General features: G+C 45.0%; 1 protein-coding gene across 1 annotated transcript in view; it reads left to right on the top strand.

Moving 5' to 3' along the window:
• Positions 1-24,350, top strand: part of Nceh1 (neutral cholesterol ester hydrolase 1) — a 62,434-nt gene extending 38,084 nt beyond the window's left edge. Inside the window, exons 2-5 of the mRNA XM_021158285.3 lie at positions 2,451-2,679; positions 5,660-5,729; positions 18,920-19,091; positions 20,558-24,350. Of these exons, the coding sequence (XP_021013944.1) occupies positions 2,451-2,679; positions 5,660-5,729; positions 18,920-19,091; positions 20,558-21,175 (1,089 nt within the window). The 3' untranslated portion in view covers positions 21,176-24,350. The remainder of the gene's footprint in view (positions 1-2,450; positions 2,680-5,659; positions 5,730-18,919; positions 19,092-20,557) is intronic.
• The last annotated feature ends 1,181 nt before the right edge of the window (positions 24,351-25,531 follow it).

Raw genomic sequence — 25,531 nt, 5'->3', positions numbered from 1 at the left:
GCATATATAGAGATTGAATTATCAATATCTATTTTTCCGTTGTTATGGTAAATGAATGGTCCCAGAATGCTGGTCATGGTTAGGTCATTCACCTCCTGCTCGTATTTGTCATGAGTACTGCCTGGTGGGTTTGTGAGGAACGCTTTCTAGCATTGCCTAGGTAGGCTGGGTAAACTGAGCCAGGCGATCATAACTCAGCACATCCCCCAAAGGAACCCAGGTGGGTGTGCTTGTCAAGACAACTATCTTAGCTGGGGTCCGCGAGTCCGGAAACTGAGGGATGACTGTGGCCTACTGGGAGGCTCTGACATCGGTAGCTGACCTTGTTGTCAGAGCCTGGCTTCATGGTCTGTAATAAAGCACCAGTGCTCTCCAGCTGTGCCCTTCACTGAAAGAATTTTCTTAATGGTTTATTTACTTGTGGTTTTGACTGAGTGTATATGTGTGTGTGTGGCAGGGGCAGGGAGGGAGTGTACAGTCCAGACGAGGGCATCTGACCCTCAGTGAGACTATGGGAATTTACAGGACGCCAGGCTTTTTTTTTTTTTTTTTTTTTTTTTTTTTTTATGTGAGTCCTGGGCTCTGAACTCTGGACTTCATGATTGAGGAGCTGTGTTCTCGCTCCATAAGCCATGACTCTGAAAGGTCTTTGCTGGGACTCAGGGCTCTTCTCTAACTGTACTTCCTATGAGGCCTCAGTGCAGATATCCTTTTGTTATTGAGACAAGGTTTTACTGTATAGCTCAGGCTAGCCCAGAATTCTGGATAGCCCAGACAGGTTTTCACTTGCAGCAATCCCTCTGTTTCCTACATTCTGAGTTCAGAGGCTTAAACCATACCTCGCTTGGGTAGTCCTTAGCTATCTCCAAAAAGCTTCTGGTTGTGTTGTTTCTTCTGGTTGTGTTGTTTCTTCTGGCTGTGTTGTTTCTTCTGGTTGTGTTGTTTCTTCTGGTTGTGTTGTTTCTTCTGGTTGTGTTGTTTCTTCTGGTTGTGTTGTTTCTTCTGGTTGTGTTGTTTCTTCTGGTTGTGTTGTTTCTTCTGGTTGTGTTGTTTCTTCTGGTTGTGTTGTTTCTTCTGGTTGTGTTGTTTCTTCTGGTTGTGTTGTTTCTTCTGGTTGTGTTGTTTCTTCTGGTTGTGTTGTTTCTTCTGGTTGTGTTGTTTCTTCTGGTTGTGTTGTTTCTTCTGGTTGTGTTGTTTCTTCTGGTTGTGTTGTTTCTTCTGGTTGTGTGTGTGCATGGTTTCTTCCACTTCTCAAGAGAGCAGACTCATCTAAACACAGAAGCTTTACAAATAATATAATATAAAGCTTTCCTTTCTTTCACCAACACTTAAGTATTCTTCCTCCAGTCTTGGTATTTACTTATTTATATTTATTGTAGTTTATTTATTTGGAATGTTAGGCTGGCTTTTAGAAAACAAAATATTACAGTTATTTAGAAAGCAGCAATCTAGCCTAATAGTGCAAGTCTAAAATTTCAGTTCTTCAAGAGTGGGCTACAGAGAGTTCCAGGCTATTTAGTGAGACCCTGACTCAGAGAGAGAGAAAGAGAAAGAGAGAGAGAGAGAGAGAGAGAGAGAGAGAGAGAGAGAGAGAGAGAGAGAGAGAGAGAGAGTCTTTTAGAAGGGCTGAATATATTTTGCCAGGGCTGGAAGTATGACTTGGTGGTAGAGCACTTGTCTAGCATTCATTCTCAAGGCCCTGGGTGAGCCCCAGTGATTCCCAGCACTGCAAAAAAATAAGTGATAACATCTGGGAGTTCTATGTAAATACTACCATTAAAATAAAAGGGTGTGGGAGTGGGTATGGGGAAGACAGGAGAGTGTGTGAGAGATGGGATGGGCATGGGAGGGGGGGAGGGTAAGGGGAGGGGGAGGGTCAATGTTGTTAGCTCTAAGACTCAAAGGGAAATAGTTTGTTGTCATGTTCTAAGTGTCCAGTGGCACTCACTCAGGGCCAGGAACAGTTGTTTGCAAGAACTCGGTTGTCACCAGCCAGCAAGCCGGGAATACTGAGTATCAAAATACCCTATTTCAAAACAGCGAAATGAACCAGGTGTGTTGGTGCAAGCCTGCCTTGAATCTCAGCACTTGGTTGACAAAGGCAGGCAGATCTCTGTGAGTCTGAGGCCAGCCTGGTCTACCATAGCAAGTTTCAGTGTCTGAGGGGGCCACATCGTGAGATCCTTGCTCTCTAGTGGGCTCTCTCCCTCCCTCTGTCTGTCTGTCTGTCTGTCTCTCTCTCTCTCTCTCTCTCTCTCTCTCACACACACACGCACGCATGCATGCATGCACGCACACACACATACACATGCACGCATGCACACATGTACATGCATATTCTCGAAAAATAAAAGCAAGCTAAACACCCCCACACGTGTTAGTGAGCACTGTTCTGTGTATCTGCCTGATGCTAACAGTTGCTCCCACTCCTCTTCTCCACAACCCTGCAGAGTAACCTGATACATTCCCTGGGACTGAACCACCATCTGATCGCGCTGAATTTCATCATCACCTCTTTTGGCAAGCAAAGTGCAAGGTCTTCTCCGAAAGTGAAGGTGACGGACACCGACTTCGATGGGGTAGAAGTCCGAGTATTTGAAGGTTCTCCAAAACCAGAAGAGCCGCTGCGACGCAGCGTCATCTATATCCACGGAGGAGGCTGGGCCCTGGCTAGTGCAAGTAAGTCCCTGCCACCTTCAGGGGGCTCTGGGAGGGGCGTGATTGCTGTTTAAGAATGGGACCCTTGGTTCTCCTGGAACATTCTGGTTCCTAGGTCACCCTGGCCACATTGTCAGTGTCTCTTCTGTTTATACGGTTATGGTCTACAGAGATTCCTCCTTCCTTCCTTGTTTTCTTCCTGTCTTCCTTCATATCTTCCCATCTATAGCACTGGGGGTTGAAAGCATTGCTTCGAACTCGTGAAACAGTTGCTCTACAGCTGAGCCCCAGCCCCAGCCCTTGTTGATTTACTTCTTAGTACTGATTGCTTTGAAAGTCTTTTCTGAGCTCAGAATGTAGCTTCGATGGCAGAGTGCTGTGCTGCATGCACAAGCTCCCATGATCTAAATCATAGACTTACTGTAATCCAGTGATACTCGCTTTCCGTATGAAAATAAGCTCACCTTCATTTCACCAGAAGTCACCATCCTTATAAGCACGTGAGATAGTTATCTGTAGCCCTTATCAACTTGATTCTGAAGGATTCTTCTTACAAAATAGAGTGGGCATTGCTTAATACAAGGTAACTCAACATTAGCTTTCTAAACCCAAAGAGTAAAATACCGAAAGTATGCAGCTGTTAAAAGAAAACACACAGTGTTTCCAAGTCCAGAGGCATCTTCTTTGTAGTTGGACAGCTCTCATGAGCAGAACCAATTGGAAGAAGCAGGCTGCCTAGCATTGAATCATGGGTACAGACAATCTCAGGGCTTATGCCTGTAGTGACCATGACCTCCTTCATCCAGAGTCCAGAACTTTTGGTATTCTCAACCCAGAAAACCTACTGTCAGGCTGGAAGACAGCCCAGCAGACAGAAGTGCTGGCCACCATGCCTAATGACTGAGTTCTATCCATGGGACCCATGTGGGAAAAGGAGAGAGTTGACTCCCAGAATGGTTCTCTGACCTCTACATAGGCATTGTGACACCCCAACACAAGATACACACAAATAAAAATGTAATTTTAACAGACTATAAAGAAAAAGCAATTGAAACTTGGTCTCTTCCTTTATTATGTTTTTATCTGAACTTTTAATGCACAAAATATAAAATGTACAACTCTCTCAGAACTCCATCTCATTTAGCTCTATACCCATCAGGTATTCTGTTATTCACTGGCTTGTTCCCACTGACTATGTTAGTTTGTTCAAAAGGTGACTTTTAGTGCAGACACTCAAAGCTGTGGGCAGACCTGGACCGAGGATCACCACTGTATCAGTTGGTTCTTCGTTACTATGACAAAATACTGAAGCAACTTAAGGAGGGAAGGAGAGAGGAAGAGAAGGAAGGGAAGGGAAGGGGAAAGGAAGGCAGGCAGGCAGGCAGGCAGGCAGGCTGGCTTTATTATAGTTTACATTCTGAGGGTACAGTTTATGGTGGCAGGAAGGAAGGCCATGGGCAGAAACATGAGGCAGCTTGTTATATTGTATCTACAGTTTTATCATTGTTGTTGTTACTTTTTTTCTTCAGTCTAGGAGCAGGACCCATGGATTCCCTCCACCCTGAGTCAGGATGGGTCTTCCTTCCCCAGTTAACAAGCCTAGAAACTTGTCACAGACACGCCCAGAGGGGATTCTACATCTCGTAAAATTGACAACCAGTGCTAAGCATTATCATCACTCTGGTATGCTAGAGACAGAGATCCAAAAATGAATAAGATAGGGTCACTTCCTTGGACAGATAGTCTGTGGCACTGGACACATGTCAGGTGGGATGTCCTATCCAAGACAGAAAGTAGAGATGGCAGAATGGTGTCATTATGAGAGTCAGCCTGGCTGCCCCTTAGTTTTGGCTGGTGTGCCTGAGGGAGAGCTGGACTGGTAAGTGTGCAGGCAGGTATGGAGTCCTTAATCCTCTGCTTCTAAGGACTTACTTTCCGAGTCACTAAAGAAGGAAGTATTAGGCCCTTTGCTGAAACAATACATCTTTTTTGTTGTTCACTTGTTTGTTTGGGGGCAGGGTTTCACGTACTTGGGCTAGCCTCACTATGTAGCCAGGAATGACCTTAAACTTCCCATTCTCCAGCCTGCACCTCCTGAGTGCTGGGATTACAGGTGTCTGCTACCTCCCCCACTTAATGTGGTGTTAGGTTCAAACCCGAAGCTTCATATCTGATAGGCAGGTGCTCTACCAACTGTGCTACATCCTAGACTGGTGGGTTGTAAAGTATCGGAAGAAAACATAAAAGAAATCAACCTCTTAAAATTATATTGTTCCTGAGGGCATTTGAGTCTCCTTTCTAGGAAATACTAAAATTTCCTAAAACTCTGCTTCTCTGTTGGTGTAAAGAAACTACCCCATTCTTTACATTGGTAATTTCCCCCGAATCACAGCAAATGAGGATGTTAAACGTATAAATTCTTCTAATTCTACGGAGGAAACTGCTAGTTTGCTGTGGTTTTTCTTTTTATTTGAAGGGCTTCAAAATCAGAATGAACGTGGTGTGTTTCATATAGCTCAGAATGAAATGTTTAGTAAGTTAAAAACATCCAAAACTCACTCAGTACTGATTTCCTATTATAATAATTACATTTTATCATAAAATAGATTTAATATTTGCAATTGAGTGTGTCTGTTTGCCTTTCATTCTTCCCTCCCTTTCTAACCATCCCTCCACCCATCCCCACCCTTTCCCTTCTCCTCCCTCCTTCCTCTTCCCTTCCTCTCCCTGTAGCCCCTTCCTGTTCTTTAGTTGTTTGGATTTTGAGCAGTCTCATGCATCCCAGGATAATGCCCATGGCCACAGCCTTGAACCCCTGATCCTTGTAGCTCTGCCTCTCAGCTCCTGGGATCAGAAGCAAGGGCCACACACCGGGATCACGTGCGTTTCTCAGTGTGTGTTGCTATTATTATCTTAGTCTAAAAACAATCTATACTCTGCAGTGTGTGCGAGTGGACAGCCTGAATGGCCACCTTTGTAGTGATTCATTCTTCTCTCTTAGAAATCAGCTACTATGACCAGCTGTGCACAACAATGGCTGAGGAGCTGAACGCCGTCATCGTTTCTATTGAGTGAGTAGCTACCACTAGTCACAACTCTCACTAAGACTTTTATTTTTTCATATGTGTCCATGTCTGGGTGTGAGTATGTGCACATGAGTACTGGTGCGCACAGAAACCAGAAGAGTGTGTTAGATCCCTGGAACTGGAATTACAGGTATTTGTAAGCTGCCCAATATGGGTGGTTGGTACAAAACTCTGGTCCTTTGAAAGAGTATCAAGCCCTCTTGATTGCTGAGCCATCTCTCCAGCCCCCAATAGTCATAATGTTGTTAAGAAGAAATTCTAAGTAACAGTCTAGTAACTTAGTAATAAAAATAAAATATAGCATCAAATGTTGGGATTACAGATGTGTCTATCTACGTCATTGTTTTGTTTGTTTGTTTGTTTATTTTTGGTTTCTCGAGACAGGGTTTCTCTGTATAGCCCTGGCTGTCCTGGAACTCACTTTGTAGACCAGGCTGGCCTCGAACTCAGAAATCTGCCTGCCTCTGCCTCCCAAGTGCTGGGATTAAAGGGGGGCGCCACCACGCCCGGTTTACGTCATTGTTTTTGAAGTGGGCTTAATCATACATTGATTTACTTTACTTTAAATATTCTGCATTTGTTGTTTGCCTGCAGTGCTAGGGACTCAACCCAGCACCTCATAAATATGCTCAGCAAGTGCCTGCTACTAAGCTGTATTCCCAGGCTTTTTAAAATGTAGTCTTGTAAGTTTGACAGAAACACTGCACTATACGCAGCAAACATTACATGTGTAACTATTAGTAAGCCTTGTGGTAGACTGGTCTCTGCTGGCTCTCTTAGACGCTGTTTTCTTGAGCAACTATGAAGTAACTGAATAAGTTGACAGCTGTTACCATGGCAACATCACATCTCATCCCTGTCTCATGCCAGCGTGGTCCCAATGCTTTCATTTCAGTCTTTGACTTACGCTTTCCCTCAGATTTCCCTTTATGAAGGCCTCCTTGATGGCTACATGGGAAACCCCAGCCACTTTCCTGTTTCGTTCTATCTCTGAAGCTGTCTTCTATGTTCAACAGGCCATACATTTAATCTATCACATGTTTGCAATAGAAGTAATGCACATGGGGGTAATGGGGGGTTTTGTTCGTTGCTGAATCAGTTGTGCTCAAAAACTTCCCAGCACACACAGGGAATTCAGTTATTGGCTGTATGATGGGTGCTTGAAGAGTCTGAATTAAGAGTCTAAATTCTCATATAAACCAACCACGGTAGTATAACTTGGTGACTTATGCATGTGGTCTGAGCATTTGGTGAGAGACAGGAGAGTTGCTGAGTTCTAGGCCAGTCTGGTCTATGTAGTAATTTCTAGGGCAATCTGGGCTATAAAGTAAGGCCCTTTGTTTCAAAACAACAACAACAAACCAAAACCAAGCATAGGGAAGCTGACTCGATAGATTAAGTCTTTCTGTGCAAGCATAAGGTTGCTTCATATCTCCAGCAACCCGCACCACAAAAACCCAAACAACAACAATAAAACAAACTGACAAACCCCAAAAGGCAGATGTGGCAGTGCATGCTATAATTTCAATGCTGAGGAGGATCCTGGAGACTTGCTGGTAAGCCAGTCCAGCTGAATTGCTAAACTCCAAGTTCACTGAGAGGCCTTATCTTAAAAAAACTAGGTAAAGAGCAATAGGGAAAACACCCAGTGTTAGTTAACTTCTGGCCTCCTCACACACACTTACAGGAGCATGAAGCAACACATATGCATAACACACACACACACATGTGTGCACTCACATACCCCACCACCCTCACACTCCCACACAGTATGTATTTTACTATTTTCTTCACAGAAAAAAAAAAAAAAATGAGTCATCCAAAGGCCGTCAGGCAGCTAAGTAGACACATAGGTGGTGTGTGGGACTGACTCCGGGCTAGAAGCTTTACAGGTTCCCACGCCTTGCTAGTAGGAAGCCTAGATAGGAGGAAACTGATAACAGCCACACAAGCAGACAGGGAATGCTCCAACTGCTTATATGAACCCAGGCTCATCCAGTTCTCCCTTTCCTCTGCCTTCCTCCCATTCGTGGCTCTCAACCCCCTTGCCCTACTGTAGACCTGGGAACAGAAAACAGGAACCTGGGTTCCCAGCACGTCATGTAAGGCTGCAGTGTGGACACCAAGGAAATCGGGCTGACTTGGGATGGGGACCTCCCAGGTGTGTCCAGGGAACAGTTTAGACAGTTGGACTAAAAGGGCCTCTGGTGTTCAGCAGGGAATCCTCCTGCTGTAGTCTAAGTGAAGAGATGTTCTACTGAGGTATCAGGCAGTCCCACCCTGTAACAGCAGCCTGGGCTTCACACAGTGTGGCTAAGGAGGCTTCTACCTCAGCAGATTTAGTTGTACCTGCCATGTGCGTTTCCAGGCTTTTCTGAACCTGCAGCCAACCTTTGAGATCTCTTGAGTGAAGTTCAACAACTCTGTCTTTGTGCCTGGGCCACTGGCCAGGGGACAGAAGGACACTGAAGGAGCCAAGCCCTTAGAGCAAGACCCTGGAATGTGGTATTAAAGAAGCTGCAGGGGTTTCCTCTACCTATACCTTCACAAGGCCTCCAGAAGGAAGGCAGGCAGGCTCTCCTCACTTGGCACATGGAGGATCTAGCCTCAGCGGGCTCTTGTTTACCTGCCCTCAAGACTTCAGTAGCAACAATGGGCAGCACAGCCTGAGCTCTTGCTACACACCCTTCTCTACCCCAGCAGTCCCTTGACTCCAGTGACACGGGCGTGTTACATGTGAGTGTGACATGTGAGTCGAGGCTTATCGTAGCACCCAGAAAAGTAGAAAAAATATGATCAAGATTTTGATAAAGAGCTAAAACTCAGAAGCAATTGCCTTCTCCTTTCCCACTGGGCTGACTCTGGATAATGGGCATTCAGATGTTCACCACTGGGAGGAACACAGTGCAGAGCCACCTTCAGGCAGCTCACTGAAACCCATAAGCAATATGGGATTAGGAATCCTTCCTGGGAACAGAAATAGGAAGGCTTCACCTGGGTTCCCAGCACCTTATGTAAGGTTGCAGTATGAACAGCAAGGAAATCCGGCTGACTTGGGATGGGGACCTCAGATGTGTCCAGGGAACAGTTTAGACAGTTGGACTAAAGGGGCCTCTGGTGTTCTCATAGACCTGTCCGACCTTCAGCTAGCCCATGGGTTACATCTGTCCCAGGATAGTTGTGAATGCACTCAAATGTGTTTCTAGATGACTGCATTGTTTCTCAATGTCAAACAGTTGGACACCTCTTAAAGCACTGAGCAGGTAAGTCTGCGTGAGTAGTGCTGTGACCAAATGACAAATTATTCAGTGCACACTTACTGTGGACAGTAATTATGAGATAAGGGGGTTCGGGCCCAGGCTAGCCACAGAAAGCCTTATATCCTATAGCTAAAGGCTAGCCAGCATCACATGACCATTGTATTCCTCTCCCCTGCCAAGAGAACGCCGTAGGTCTAACCTGGGAGCACAGTTGCTCTCACTAGCTCACTTCTTTCCTTTTCCTTCTTCTCCTTGATTTCCTTTCTGTCCTGGGCCAATTGCAGGGTTAAGTCCTGATATCACAGAGAAAGATTTAGCTCCTACCCTCACAGTCTAAAAACCTCGACCCAGAAGTTTAAGTGTGAAGAGCGATATGAAGTGGGTGGTGAGCAGAGATGGAGACATCTATGGGCAAGACTGTCCGTTGTTTGAAGGGTCAGAAAATGCAACTTTAAGAAAGCAGTATTTGGGGCTGGCAGTGTAGGTCAGCTCCTTGCCCAGCTTTCATTGAAGACAAAGCCCTGGATTTGGTCTCCAGCTCTGTGTGGTGGCGTATGCCTGTGATGCCAACAATGGAGCCCTAAAAGCAAGACAGTAAGAAGCTCAGGTCATCCTTGTCTACAGAGAGAGTTTGGGCTACTCATAAGACCCTGTCTTCAAGAAAAAAGAGAACAAAACAAACTTAAAAAACAAACAAACTGCTGTCAATAGAGTCCCTTAAGGAAAAATGAGACCTAAGTAGACAAAGGAGCATGGTTATGAAGTCTATGGTGGCTGGATGAGAGGGCTTTGAGAGATTGGGGGGGGGGGGCTCATGCTCTCACCAATGAAAATAAGATTGAGGGCAGAGGATCCCAGGAGTCTCCAGCAACGTGGTAGGTGCTGGGTTCTCCCAGAGCCTCCCCTCCCCTTAGCAGAGAGACCCGCTGCCACAGCATCCCCTGCAGATGGCTTTGCTCCATGTGCATCGGGCCTTTGGTGATGGTTATTTATCTCTGGGAGCTGGAGGGCGAGGGTTAGGGTAGCCCGGAAATGGAATCACCTCACGTCATGGGATTCGTATACATGCGCTGCCTGTGCTGGTCTGCAGCAGTCAGGGACAGGCCTGGCAGCTAACTCACAGACATGCCTTTATTCTAGAACATAGGTAAAGCCAGGGCCTCCTACTTAAGGCCGTATAGGGCACTGTGCTGGCATCACGCATTAATTGTACAGTATGTATCTGGTAAATTAAAGGTGTCATATCTAATTTACATGGCTATATTTTTATTTATATAACCTAGGACTGTCTTGTTTTTATATTCACCAAGTAGGGTATTTCTACCACACTGCTATTTAACCTTTGGCCAGGATCATGGGATGAAGGGACAAGAGAGATTCACACCTTCTTTTCAAAGGTACACTATGAGATAATTTGCTAGTTGGGGTTTTCTAAAGGAACAGGTCAAGAGAGTGGATATGTACATATGTGTATATATGAATGAATGTGTATGTAAAGAGGATTTATTAGAGTGGCTTACAGACTGGGATTCAGGTAGTCCAACATTGACTGTCTCAACCAAAGTTACCCATCATACTAATAAACCTGGATATTCTCGGTTGTCAACACACATTGGATGTTGGATAATATTAAATTCTATAAGGGATTCATTATACAACCCTCTTTGTTGTGGAAAACATCCAAGTTTTTGCTTTTAATTAAATAAATAATTTCTTCTGTATTTATTCACTATTCTATATAAATGCCTCAAACCACATAACGTTCCACCCAATGTTGGGAGAGCTTGAAGCTTTGCTGAGCTGAGGTTCCTGCTGTTAGTTCAGTTGCACAAGATGGGGATGTGCGTGGGCTTTGATGGTTGTCCTGGTATAAGCACTGAACACTTCAGGGCCTTGTTCTTATTCTCCATAAAATTTGGGGCCACGGTGCTTTTATGGGACACTGTGCTTATGTAGCTTTAGGTATGTGGCAATCTGAAAGCCACACGGTCACCTACCTCACTGTTAAATCTGCCTTGCTTTGTTTTTCTCTTCCTGGAGTGGTTAAGTGGAGCTATGGGGAGGTGACACAGGGGTAGACTGCTCTTTTCAAATGTGTGAGGTTCTGGGTTCCAGCCTCTCTTTCTCTCCACATACACACACACACACACACACATTAAAAACAACAGCAACAAAAAACCCAGCAAAAACTGAGAAGATCAGCTCAACTCGAACCTCTCTGAACACAAACCAAACAAAACAACACAAACCGAGATCAGCTCAACGCATGCTCACTTGGCCACGACTGCCCCAGCCAGTATCAAACAACGTCACTCAGTCTAACTCTACGGAGAGGAGCCTGTGGCTGCTTCCAGAAAATTTTCTTTGATTTTCTTTGCTGAAGCTAAGGTGAAAGTCGCTCCTTTCAGACATTCTTAGTTAAATTGTGTTGTCTCCCTGATGGCTTCTTCAAATAAAATCCCAAAAGGGGAAGAAATGCTGAGGCCTTTCTCTTTCCACGTGAGATCCTTTAGAATTTGAGATGGGAGGGAGTGGTTCAGAGGGATAGCTTATTTGGCAAAGTATTTACTGTGTAAGAATGGAGGCCTAAATCCTATCCCCAGAACTTACTTAAACCGGAGAAAAGTGCCAATGTGTAATCCTAGTACAAGGGAGGTGGAGGAATAGCTCCCAGGGTTCACTTGCCTGCCAGCCAAGTCTATCCTGTGAGTGCCAGGCCAGTGAGATGCTGTCTCAAAAGGAAAGTGGGTGGCATCTTGAGAAATGCCAGCCAGGGTTGACCTGTGGCCTCTGCGTATATATGCACACACATACTTGTACTGTGAGACACATGTGCACACACAGAGCTATGCTGTATTCCCATTCCAGCGATGACAGAGAAAACCCCTGTAAGCTGGGAAGTCTGGCTCCGCTGGCTCACACTGGGTCTTGCGGATCCCTCTTTAGCCTCAGCAGTTACACCAGGAGAGGAAGCTAGAAGCCCACAGTCTCCTGGATAGCCTGGGTTCCTTCTGTAGTGCTGTCAGAGTGTCTGGGCTGAGGTTAAGGGTGAGGTTTGTTTGTGAATGGGGAGGGAGTCAAGGTAAGCACCTGGAACTGGAGTGTCTCAGCCTTTACAGATGAGTCTCAGGAAGGCATTTCCTTCTCACAAACTTGGGACCAAACTTAGGACCTGACACATTCTAGTCAAGTGTTCTGCCACTGAGCTTTTGTGAGCCTCTGGAAGTCGCAAGCTGGGAACAGCACATTGCGAGAGTTGCACTGTTTAAAAAGGCTTCACATCTGGGCCCCAAACCTCTAAGATTTTTGTGGATCCTCCCAATACGGATCTGATTTGTGGGTCCCCACTGGGTGTGTTTGTTTGTGGATGCATGTGACAAGCATAGAGAAATCAAAGAACAACCACAGGTGTCCTTCCTCTGGAGCTGTCTACCCAAGGGCTCTCACCAGTCTCTCTCTTTCCTATACTTGGATTAGTAGCACATACCGCCATGTTATGTGTTTGGTACGTGGGTTCTGGGGATTCAAATCAGACCCTCCTTGAGTGTTCAGGGCAAGTGCTTTACCCACTGAGCTATCTGTTTTCTCCCACCTTTTTTGAGGCCAGATCTCGTTCTGTAGCTGAGGCTATCCTGTAGCCTATGGACCAGCCTGGCCTCATACTCACAGAAATCTTTGTCTCAGCCACTGAAGTGCTGGGGAGATAAGAGCCACCATTCCTGGTTTATTGAGTGTTTGTCTATCCAGTCAGTCAAAGTCTTTAATGGCCACCCTCCTTTGCTGAAGGATTGGTAGTCAGGGAGGTGTGAACACTTCACGTTCTCAAGAGTCCAGTGTTGAAAGTGGAAACAGCAAGGAAGACTGGTCTCCAAACTGCGCTTCCAACAGAAAAAAGACAGCTCTTGATTTCCAGTACAGCTGCTGTCTGAACGCCTCCTCCTGCTTGTTCCTCCTCCTCCTTTAAAAACAAAACAAAAACAAACAAACAAACAAAACCCAAGCAAAATCAAAACCAAAAAACCAGGGTCTCATGTAGCCAAAGCTGGCTCTGAACTTGCTATGTAGCTAAGGGTGACCTTGGACTTCTGATCCTCCTGCCTGCACTCCTTGAGTAGCTGGGTTTGTAGGCATGTGGCACCATGCCTGGGTTTATGTGGTGCTGCCGGTGGAACCCAGGGCTTCATAGAAGGCAAACACTCTACCAACTGAGCTCCATTCCAAGCCCCTACTGTTTGTTCTTTTAATAATAATAATAAAAAAAAAGAACTTAGATAAAAGAACGCATAGATTGTTCCTCTCGAGTTGTCTCTATCCGAGAGAGAGCTTAAGCTGTATATAATTATTAATTTATTTTGGATTTCCCCTATTGAAGAAGTTCTCTAAACTTTTGAAGGATGGTAAGCCTTTTATGGTTTCCATGATGAACTGATTGAAATTTCCTTGGGAGAAGAAAAAAACCCCGTATCTGGAAAGGCTGTGACCCTTCTGTCTGTTGCGCTGAATCTAACAGGAAGATGATTTCATCCTCCATCGTCATACAACCTCTCACCCACCTGGCACAACCTGAGGCGAACGTTGTCCTTCTGCAGACAGCAGGCGGCATGGCCTCCAGGTTATGTCAGTTTTGAGGGACAATACTTGTTCCAACCATGTTGGACATTAGTGAGATTCCGGATGTCAGATTACCAGTCTCTCGGCCTTGCCTCTTTCCCCTGGTCACCGTAGTAAATGCTAAAGTAAGTGTTGGGGCGGGAGGTAGAGTGCCTGCATTGCAGGAAACCTGGTTTTTATGCCAGACATTTAACCCATGGCTATAATCCTGGCACTCAGGGGGAGGTGTTCAAGGTCACCCTGAGCTTCGTGGTTTGAGGCTAGTCTGGGCTCCAGGAGACACTGCCTCAGCAAAACCAAGTGTTAGCTCACAGGGCTCAGTCGAACTGTCTGACATCTGACTAGTCTTAGCCTTTCTTTTCTCAAGAAATTTGAGGTGTCTGAGTTACAGTGTATTGTCAGAGGGCTTGGCGGCCAGAAAAGAGGGACTCAAAAAGTTATTGAAAGAAGTGTCACTTGGAATGAAAGGGAGGGGACTTTTGATGAGGAAATGATAGGGAAGAATCCTGGAAACAGGAAGAAACAGGAAGTGGCCCGGGAGGAGGGGAGAGAAAGGAGGATGTGTGATAGGCTTCTGATGTGTCTGACCTGGTGCAACACTGGGACTTCTTGGGGCTTTTTCTTTTAAGATAGATGTTGGAGAGATCCAACAGTAGTGGAATTGGAGTATTTGGGGGGCAGGGCTCACACCTCAGTGTTTTTGAGAAGCTGCTAGGTGAAGTGCAGTCAGAATTTAGAAGAAAGCATGTGTGTGATATATTTATGTTGCTGCTTGTTTGAGACACTGGCCTGCAACTATGGCTCTGGCTGGCTTGTACTTGCTATGGTGCTCAGCTAGTCTCAAACTTGTGTGTCCCTCCTCCCCGGTCTCCTCAGTGCTGGAGTTATATATGTGTAGATTACTACAGTGCTGAAGTTACATGTGTGCAGATTAGCACAGTGCTGGAGTTACATGTGTGCAGAGTACCACAATGCTGGAATTACATAAGTATAGATGACCAGAGCTCTGGAGTTACATGTGCAGATTAGCCTGGCGCTAGAGTTACGTCTGGGTGCAGATTAGCCCATCTGCTGAGAGAGATAACACGTTTTACCTTGGGTAAGGCTTTCTGTAGTTTATGGCATGCAGCTCAGGCTTGCCTCAAGCTCACTGCATAGCTGACATACACCTTGAGTTTCTCATCTTCCTGCCTCTAAGCCCTGTGTGCCAGGATCATAGGTGTGTGCCACCTCTCCCAACAAGAAAAAGCATGGTGTTCATGTGTGGTAATTTTGTATCAGGAATATTGCTAATCCAACCAAATCATGATGTTTGTTCTGAGACACTAAGAGTATTTACTGCACAAATGAAGTAATGTGAACTTTCAGTGTGTGGCAAAAACACATACTCAACAACATGCACTCTCTCTCTCTCTCTCTCTCTCTCACACACACACACACACACACACACACAATTCTAGCTCTGAGTTGGATAAGGTGACACACACTTTTCCAGTGCTTTCCAGGGACATAGCTTGAGCAGCAGACAGTAGGCACACTCTCTCCCTTGGTCCTTCCCTTTCTCTCTTGGGGCTCACATATACCAGGCAAATTCTGTACCACTGAGCTGTACAGCCAGGCTTTTGTTCTGTTTCATGTTTTAAGAGAGGATCGTCTGCAGTTAACCCAGGTTGACTTTGAATTCACTCTTGGGACTCACTCTAATCCCAGCCTGGTGGTATTACTGGTCTCTGCTGCTAGGCCAGGCTGTCTCTTTTCTTTAGATAAACCACCCATGAATTTCCTCCTGACTCTTAAGTTTTCTATATCTTATAAATACATTGCAAAAGTTATTAGCTCTCTCAGGTAAATGTTGCTACATTGAAGTGACTGGAATCTCACTGCTTTCAGTATATTCACTCTCTGCTATACAAAAGGAGTATCTTTTGTTTTTATTTTAAATATTGATAATGTGGCAGTCTCCTGAATTTCTTCATTTTTTTAAAGATTTATTTATTTTTTATTTATATGAGTATACTGCAGCTGTCTTCACACACACACTAGAACACTAGAGGAGGGCATCAGATCCCATTACAGATGGTTGTGAGCCACCATGTAGTTGCTGGGAATTGAACTCAGAACCTCTGGAAGAGCAGTCATTACTCTTACCCACTGAGGCATCTCTCCAGCCCAGCAGTATCTTTCCTTACCGAGTAAAATTTAGGAATATTTTAGCTCAAGCAGAGGTGCCGGGTATGGTGGTGCACACTTTCAATTCCAGTGTCTGGGAGGCAGAGATAGTTGGTGGATCTTTGTGAGTTCTGAGCCAGCACTACACGGTTAGAAATGGTCTTTAAGAAAAGGGTTGCACAGAGATTAAGTGATTATGGGTATGGTGGCACTAGGGGTACTAGTAATTGAATTTAGAGTCACACATGCTAGGTCACTGTTCTTCCTTCCCCTAGATGGAGTCTTAATAAGTTGCCCAGTCTGGCCTTGAACTGACTTTACAGCCCAGTCTTGAACTTTTGGGCTTTCTCCCCTGGTCTCTGGTAGTTGAGCACAGGCTAGTACCACTAGGTCGGACTAGACTGTGCATCTTCAATGGTACCATAGGCACTAGCGGGATGATCTGTTGGTTCTCAGGATTGCTTGCCATATTAGTTCAGTAAGCTATTAGCTGAAATGATTAATTAGTAGGTTACCAGGTTTCCCAGATTTTATTTCCCTCAACCCAAAGACTCTGAGGCCCTTTGTAGAAGAGTGCCTGAAAACTTGGTAAATGCATGTGTGTATCATGGTACAGCTCTGTACTGAACTAACCCCTTGTGCAACTAGGGATTCTGTTTATTATGATATGTGGGGAAGTGACAATGCTTGCTGGTCTTATGACAACTTGACACACAAACTTGAGTTATCTGAAAAGAGGGAACCTTAATCTAGAAAATGCCTTCATAAAATCTAGCTGTGGGGCATTTTCTTAGTGATTGACGGGGGAGGGCCCAGCCCATTGTAGGTGGTACCATTCGTGGGTTCTATAAGAAATCAGGTTGAGCAAGCCATGGGAAGCAGCACCCTCCATGGCCTCTGCTTCAGCTCCTGCCTCCAGGTCCCTGCCCTGAGTAAACCTTTCCTCACCAACTTGCTTTTTGCTCATAGTGTTTCATCACAGCAACGGAAACTCTAAGACAGTGATGGAATTAAAAAAAAAAAGATATTTTCATGTCTTGACTCCTGAAGTGCATCTCTTTTTTGTTTTGTTTGTTTTCTTTGAAATCAGAAACTACATGGAGGAGCAGGGATAACTCCAATATTGAGAGATGTCGCCACCTAGTGGAATAAATAGTGTAACCCCCTCCTGTCTATGGAGCAGTATTACATGCTATACTGAGCCTGTATCCCCATCCCCAGGCCTTTTTTTTTTTTTTTTTTTTCCATTTTATGTCAAGGTCTCATTAAATGTCCCAGGCTAGTGTGTGAACCAGCAGGATTTTTGAATTCAGGATTCTGCCTCAGCTCCATAAGAGACTGAGATTACAGCCCAAGGCACTCCTTGAATGGCCAGCTCAGCCCCAGAAGCATAAGGCTCCAAGGATAAGTCAAATTAGCACAGGAGGAGGATGGGAACGTGTGAGAACCAGACAGGACCATCCATACACACCGAGACCATCTTGAGCGTGGGCCCTTGTCACGATCAGGGTTCTGACACTTTCTACAGAATAAGATGACAGAGCCCTCAGGTGTTGCAAAGAGTGCCTCATGGGGAGACCCCGGAGGATCCGGATGAGGCTGTATGCTAACTTAGTTTTCCCTTTGTTGTTCAAAAGACATTTTACTCATGTTGCACTGTGTAAGTGCGTTCCTTGGACTGAATAGCTCCTTGCATAGGCCTCTCCAGCAGACAGCTTTACTGTAGTTAGCGAATGAAGTGTGGTAAGTTGAGGCCAGTGAATTGGCTGATGCTGTTAGTTAGCGTTTCGCCCAGAGCCACCAGAGTGGTAGATAGACTTTCCGAAATAAATCCCCAAAGTTCGTTATGGATCCTAACGAGGAGCGCCTGCACACTCCAGCCTTGAGCTGATGGCGGTGGGCAGTTTGGTGTCTGAAAAGCTGCTTTTTGAGATGTGAGCCAGGCTGGCCTCATCCAGTAGAAGAGGGCACAGAGGTCCTTGTGCTCACAGATAAGCACTAGGGAATCCAGGAATGTTAGTCACACAGGCTTATCTCTTCAGAGAAAGAGATGTATAACCTGTTTTCCTCCCAGAAGGCTGGGGATGGATATAGTTCATAGCCTGGTGACCCTTTTGTGCTGCTTGTAGGGCCAAGACCACACCAGATTGGCCCCTCCCAGACCATTAAGATGCCACATGTAGTCAATCTACAGAACCCATCGTTATGGAAGGGCCACATGTACTTTACAAAGAGTTTTGATGTAGTCAAGCCTTAAGCTTTATTGGTAAAGGGGATGGAATTAATTATCACCAGGAAACTCTTTCTGGATTGTGCCATACTTACCTGAAATAACCTGTCGAGTGTCAGACTCTTGAAGTTTGAACCCACACCAGCCACTGAGTCGCCTTGAATGACACTTGCTTCTTGCTTCATACAGACGGACACTCCGCTGACCTTTGTGGTCACAGAGACACCCCTCCCTCCACCCAATCAAACCCCAATCCTCCTGCCTCAGCCTCCCCTTGGGAGTATCCCTGTTCACCCACCATGGTTGGTGTTGTAGTTTGTTTTTCTGTTGCTGTGATAAAACGTGACCAAAAGCACTGTGGCCAAATAAGAAAAGGCTTACTTGGCATACACATTCTGGTTCAAGTCCGCATTGAGGGGAGGCTGGGGGGAGATCTAAGGAGGAAATGAAGCAGGAGCCATAGAGCATCACAGCTCACTGTCTTGCTCTCTCTAGATAGGGCTCAACCTGCTTCCATAGCAACCCAGGACATCTGTCCCGGGGATACTGCCCACAGTGTGATGGACCCTCTCACATACTTCAGTAAGCATGAAAGTGCCCCACAGATGAGCTTACAGTCCAGTCTGATGAAGGCAGTTCCCCAGTTCAGACTCCTTCAGCTAACACTGGGCTGTGGGACTCTAAGTAGAAGAGTCAGCTTGAACAATTAAAAAAGGACTTCGTCCATACCAAGTTCCTCTGCCTACTTTACAAGAAAACAAATGGTTTATTTTTATATCATATATTTGTTTTAATTTCTTGTCTGTTTCTGGCTTTTGCCTTTTTCTCTCTCTCTCTCTCTAAATGTCCAGTGGCCATTAAAACGTGGTGATATCCTGAAATGAACACCAATTTTGTCTTCACAGATACAGGCTAGTCCCACAGGTTTATTTTCCGGAGCAAATCCATGATGTCATCCGTGCCACTAAATATTTCCTGCAGCCAGAAGTCTTAGACAAGTACAAGGTCGACCCTGGAAGAGTCGGTATTTCTGGAGACAGTGCTGGTGGGAATCTGGCCGCCGCCCTTGGACAGCAGGTAACAACAGCTCCGCCTCTGGGTCCTTATGATAGATGGGATGGGGTGAGCATGCGCAGTTGTCGCCCACAGTCTTCACACGCGGTGCTGGGCTACCCGCCATGTGGGTAGCTAGCACCCTCACGTGACTGTCCCGGGGCCTTTCTCACGGGGTTTTCTGAAGTGGGTGCTGAAAAGTGTCTCAGAAAATGCTAGTGTTCCTCAGGAAGACCTGAACTAACCCCACTGGCCTCATACTGTTTGGATTTACACAATGTAATATTTTGGCTTAAATTTCAGTCCTTATGGCTATTAGAATTCTAAGAGAAATTTCTAAGACTAAGCCAATTTCCAAAGTTGTAGTTTTTATTGTTATTATTAGTTTTTGTTTTGTTTTGTTTGTTTGAGGTAGAATATCATGTAGCCCTGGTTAGTCTCAAATTCTTTCCGTAATTTAGATGACTTTGGGCTTCTGGTCCTCCTGCCTCTTACCTCTCAAGGCTTGAGATTACAGGCCTGTACTACCACACTCCCAGTTTCTATTGCTTCTTTTTGTTTTTGTTTTTTTGTTTTGAGATGAGGTCTACGGTATAGCTCAGGCTAACCCAAAACTTCTGATCCTATTGGCTTAGCCACCTAGAGTGTTGGGACTGAAGGTGCATAGCACCATGCCTGGCTCATAGGCCTCAAAGACAGACTTTCTGCTTCGGATAGGAGAGCTGTTAAGTCCATGGCTTAACTCCCTTTGTTCTGTGAGCCTTGGGAATGAGAAGACAATGTCGTCTGGCTTCAGGACTGTTCCAGGGATGCAGGGAGACCATATGCACACGGTTGTCACATACATCTTACCAGGAGAGGGACTTCCAAAGTGATGGTTGTTCAGTTCCTGTGGAACACGCCGCCTTCTTTTTAGATCTACTCTTAGAATTTTAAATGCTGGAATTACAATATAGTCACCCTGGGGAGTCACTGGTAAGCTGAGGTTGCTGCCCTTAGAAGTCATTTTCTTTCCACATCAAGCTCACTCTGGGCAAGTGCTCCCTGCGTGCCTGTCCAGAAGAGAGGCTAAGGTCCCAGCTTGTCACCGAGCACATGTAAACCCTGGAGTCCCTGCGTTCACAGTCCCTATCCTTCACTAGAAGAGGAAGATTTGTGAGTTTCCCCCCCCCTATTCCAGAAGCCATTGCCATTTGACATAGGGAATAAAAAATTAAATGTGGCCCACACTTTACTCATAGGTAATACGCAATGAGGTGTGTTCTTACAAAAGAATAGACACAAGTAGAGTATTCTTGGGGGTTTAGCGACATCAGAGTTCACATAACCATGAATTGATTTGAATCTATGAGTCACAAACAGTAAACCGTTCCTTAGGGATTGTCCAGTAGCTTGGTGCGCTTTAATTCTGGAGGGGAAAACGTGTTCATTTATTTAAAGCATTCTGTAAAAGGATCCACACAAAATGAAATATGTTTCTTCTATTCTAGTTTACCTACGTTGCCAGCCTGAAGAATAAGCTCAAACTGCAGGCTTTGGTCTACCCAGTCCTGCAGGCTTTGGACTTCAACACACCCTCTTACCAGCAAAGCGTGAACACTCCGATCCTGCCGCGCCACGTCATGGTTAGGTACTGGTTAGACTACTTCAAGGGTAACTACGACTTTGTAGAGGCGATGATTGTGAACAACCACACTTCACTTGATGTAGAAAGGGCTGCAGCCCTCAGGGCCCGTCTCGACTGGACATCCCTGTTGCCCTCGTCCATCAAAAAGAACTACAAGCCTATCATGCAGACCACAGGGAATGCCAGGATCGTCCAGGAGATCCCTCAACTGCTGGACGCTGCTGCTTCTCCGCTCATCGCAGAGCAGGAAGTGCTTGAGGCCCTCCCGAAGACCTACATCCTCACCTGCGAGCATGACGTCCTGCGGGACGATGGGATCATGTACGCCAAGCGCTTGGAGAGTGCGGGTGTGAACGTGACCTTGGACCACTTTGAGGACGGCTTCCACGGCTGTATGATTTTTACAAGCTGGCCGACCAACTTCTCCGTGGGAATCCGGACTAGGAATAGTTACATCAAATGGCTGGATCAAAACCTGTGACGGAGGAAACTCCTCAGAGGCACGAAGCTCTTGACCTCCGTTTGCTTTGGAAAAAAAAATCAAAAACAAAAAAACCACTGCGCATTTCAATCATCTGCACCTTTCCCTCGTTTTGCATTAGTACTGAAATCTGTACCCTACAGACCTTATAATAATTTGCAAAGTGACTCTGACTAACGCGGTTAAGAACATCTGAACGTGGTTTCCCAAATGACTCAGTTTTTGCTGTTCTTTTCTGAAGCCCGAGTGCTAGGTAGGAATGGCCACAGTTTGAAGAGCTAGAAATAGCCTTAGGTCATGCTTCTGTTGTGTGCTTTCCAGAGCGGTTTTTAAAAGTTTAGGTAAGGTTGCAAATTCTGAGGAACAACAACAACAACACAACCATGAGCCTTTCTTCAGTTTGCTCCGGTTGACGCGGGTTGCAGAGCAGCGTCTAGTGGACACTCTGAGGCCAGCCCTTGGGACTGTGTAGCCTCTGCCTCCCAGGATGTTGTCTTTCCTGTGGGAATTTTGACAGGATTTCTAGCAAGACAGATTTCTTCTCGAAAGCTTTTCTTCCTCAGGAGTGTGAATTTTCTGAGCTAGCTGCTGTAAATTCAGTGAGGCTAAAGGGATACTTGAATGTTACTTTTTTCTCCTAAGAAAACGGGAGGCCACCTGCACTGGATATGTCCTTGGGGAAATCTTTGGGGAACAAACTTATTTAACTGTAGAGTAACTTTCCTATTATGAAATAAGTAAAGGTAGAAAAATAACGGTCTGTTGTTACTTAAGAGTACTCCTGGCATAAATTACTAGAAGTCGCGTGTATATATTCGGGGGAGTAAGGAAATAAGTTATGTTTAATAATAGCTTAAGATGACCAGCAATGCCTGTAGAAGGCTTTGTCCGTTTTTGGCAGAAGGCCTAGGGCATCGAAAACTCAACCTTTTCACTCGTAGCTGAAAATGGGACTATTTTGGTATAGCAGTTGTTTATTTTTTAAGTTATTTAATGTCAATATATATAGCTAAACAGGGTTTTTCTGAAAAACATTATAAAAATTTTAAGATAAAAGGTATTTTAAAAAGAAAACTACCATAAAGTTATATCAACATGTAATTTTTTGAGGAGATAGATAAGAATGGTAGGCACCACATGTAAGTCAGGGTCAAATACTTGGATATTTATCTGCATATGCAAATTAAAATAATTAGAAACTTTCTACCTAGTACGTCATGTTGTACTAGGTACATGATGCTGGTCGGCCATCCTTAATCCAAAATTTTGAGTCAAGTCTTATAAGTGGAAAATTCCAGTGAACGTTTATTTTGTATATAAATTTTTAAACCTATTGTGTGAAGCTACCCTCAGGCTATGTAGATCAGATGTATAAAAAGCACAAATGAATATCTCAATTACATTTGGGTTCCATTCTTAAGATATTTTATTATGTATATTCAATTCAAATATTCTAATGTCTAGAAAAATGAAAACCTTGGATACTCTGGTCCCGAGTTGTTCAGATGAGGGAGAACCAACCTGTAGTTTAACAGCTTAGGTAAGACTCACTCTGCCCATGCTGGCCAGGGGAACCCACCCGGGAATCCTCTGGGTGAAGGGCAGATGCTAGCACTGCCTGTTCTTCTTAGTTCTCCTTCCATTCCTGTCCTGAAGTTCTAACTGCCGAGCCTTACCTTCATAGAAGGTCTTCACTGCCAGTGTGGGCATCTTGCATAGTAAGGGATTCCAGATTAGATATGAGTTGAGCACCCTGCCTTTCTTCCTATCACCCCGCTTCTGCTGATAGTCCGTGCTACGTTAAGGGACTGAGCAGAGACCACTCAGCCAAGTCCTGATCCATTTCATCATGAAGAGGGCAGGACCTTTCCACTCTAGGAAGGGTGCGTGTTTCTGGTTTCCAGCAGCAGGATAACAAGTGGGAATTTACTCACTGACTTCTCATTTATCATAAAAGCTGCAGCACCTTTATGTACAGAGCAATGTCACAGTGTGTTTGTGTGTGAGTGTGTGTGTGAGTGTGTGTGTGTGTGTGAGAGAGAGAGTGTGTGTGTGTGTGAGTGTATGAGCGTGAGCGTGTGCTGTCTGCATATGGAAATAACTACTGCACAGGCTACCTTGCTGATGTGCCCATGTCACTGGTCTCCCTTTTAGCTAAAATCTGAGAGTAGAATAACCTGATCTTTGAGGCCTCTTCCAATATTAGTCTTTTCTAAGGTAATTTTTAGTAGGTCATAATTCAGAATACACTAACCTACTCATCTCTGAAGACTGACTTTGCTCATAAATTGTTTTTTTTTTAATTGGCCACATAGCATTAATGCCTCCACAGGGTTACTGTGGTTCACATTTATGATGTAAATTGATACCCATCTTCAGCTGAAGTTGTTATGGGGGGCTGGAATCACAGTGTTTTTTAAACCTGATATTTTCATTCCTATTTGAGTGACAGCCATCTTTTAAGGTGTTGGGCATGGAACCCCAGGCCTTACATGCTTGGCAAGCGCTTTACCCCCGAGCTACACCTGAAGCTCCATTCCTGCTCCCTTCTGCACCATTTAAAGGTGGGAACTATATTTTGACTTTATCTACCTCTGAGAAAGAGGAAAATGTAATTATTCACAGAGTTTCTCAAAATGGCATCTCTCTTCCCAAACTGTGAGCCAAATTCTGCAGAAATCATGGACAGTAAATGGTGGCAGATGTCTGAAGGGGTCTCAAAGATGCAAGAGAACATGGGGGCAGAGGGGCCACCACCGCATCATCTGATATGTTAGTTTCGTTGTTCTTTGGGGCTTTATTCTTCCAGGTATGTTACACTCTGCAGCCTGATCTCTCCGGTCTAAGACAGCCTGGCTTCGCTTTCCTGTGTTATGAGGAGGTCACACTTTGGAATACTGAAGGACAATCTTGAGGTGCTGCAGAGCATAGTAAACTCCTCTGGGTGTTTTCTGTGAGGACTCAGACTTACAGAATGATGCCGAATGGAATGTTTTGTGCATGACCTTTTAACCTTTGACTCTTGCCCAATTCCCCACTGCAAAGGGGAAGGCAGATTTTATGAAGAGCATTAGGAATAAATACATTTTATAGAATGGAAACCCAGTATGGTACTGGGGAAGTTTATTCATGCTTGCAATCTTGTTTGGAAATAAAATGGGTCCGTCTGGAAGCATGCCTCTGGCCCTTCCCTTGCCTGCACTGTCTGGTTCCAACTGGAACCACTGATCCCTTCCTTTCTTTGTCTCCAGGTCACAGCCCCAAATCTTCTTCCCCTAGACTAACTGTAACTGTAATTTTGTCACAGACAGGTAGTTCTGTGACCTTCCAGATGACACTATGTTCCCCTGTCCAAGTGAAGCCTTCTGTGGATGGGCTATAGAGTTCCATGTCTGTCCTCAGTGCTGATATTAGAAAAGATGAGTGTGGACTTGAACCATCTCAGCCAGAGAAGTATCAGTAGTGAAAACAAATTCTAAAGCTGGCTGTGTCTGCCCATCTCATTTATTATCCTATTTTGAACTTGAATGTATTATGCTAAGTTCTGTTGCTGGGAAGAGCCATGACCAAGGCAACTGTTAAAAGACAAAGTAAACTGCTGGGGGCTTGCTTACAGTCTCAGAGGTTTAGTCTGGTATCAACATGATACATTCCACACTCTGGTCCCCATAGGCTGGTAGCCATATCACACTGTAAAAATGCATTCAGTCCACCCTCAAAAGTCAGCCCAAAGTCTCTTCTGAACTGTGGCAACCTCTTAACGGAAACCCCTGTAAAATCAAAATAAAAAAGCAGATCACATGCTTCCAACATATGGCACAGGATATACATTACCATTCCAAAAGGGAGGGAAGACGGCATAGTGAGGATATAGTGGATCAAAGCAAGATTGAAAACCAGCTGAGCAATCTCCAAATACTGTATTCATGTCTGATGTCAAAGCACTGTTCAGATCTCCAACTTTTTCCAGCCTTGTTGACAACACACTTCTCCCTCTTGTGCAGGCTCCGCATCTTGTTAACAGCTTTCCTTGGCAGGTGTCCCATGGCTGTGGCATCTGCATCATTTTGGGGTTTCCAGGGAATTCCAGGTTTCCCCTTCACACTTCACACATGGCCTCTCTGGCCCTCCATGCAAAGATACCTCCGACATATACCTAGCCTCAGCAGCTTTCCTAAGATGGAGAGGAAGATTCCATAACCTCATTGCTCGTGAAAACAAATCAAATCAAAACAAAACGCTGAAGTCCACAATAGATATATAAAGATAAAAATAAAAATAAAAATGTCTCCAGCAGGTGCCAGCAGAGGGCGCCCGTGAAAGTCAATGTTGCTAGCCACCTCACGCATACACTAT

The sequence above is a fragment of the Mus caroli genome, unplaced genomic scaffold, assembly GCF_978045245.1.
Source record: "Mus caroli unplaced genomic scaffold, Mus_caroli_1 scaffold_3, whole genome shotgun sequence".
In the NCBI taxonomy this organism is placed as follows: domain Eukaryota; kingdom Metazoa; phylum Chordata; class Mammalia; order Rodentia; family Muridae; genus Mus; species Mus caroli.
The sequence above is the reverse complement of the archived record's forward strand: the minus strand, read 5'-3'. Positions and strand labels throughout refer to the sequence as shown.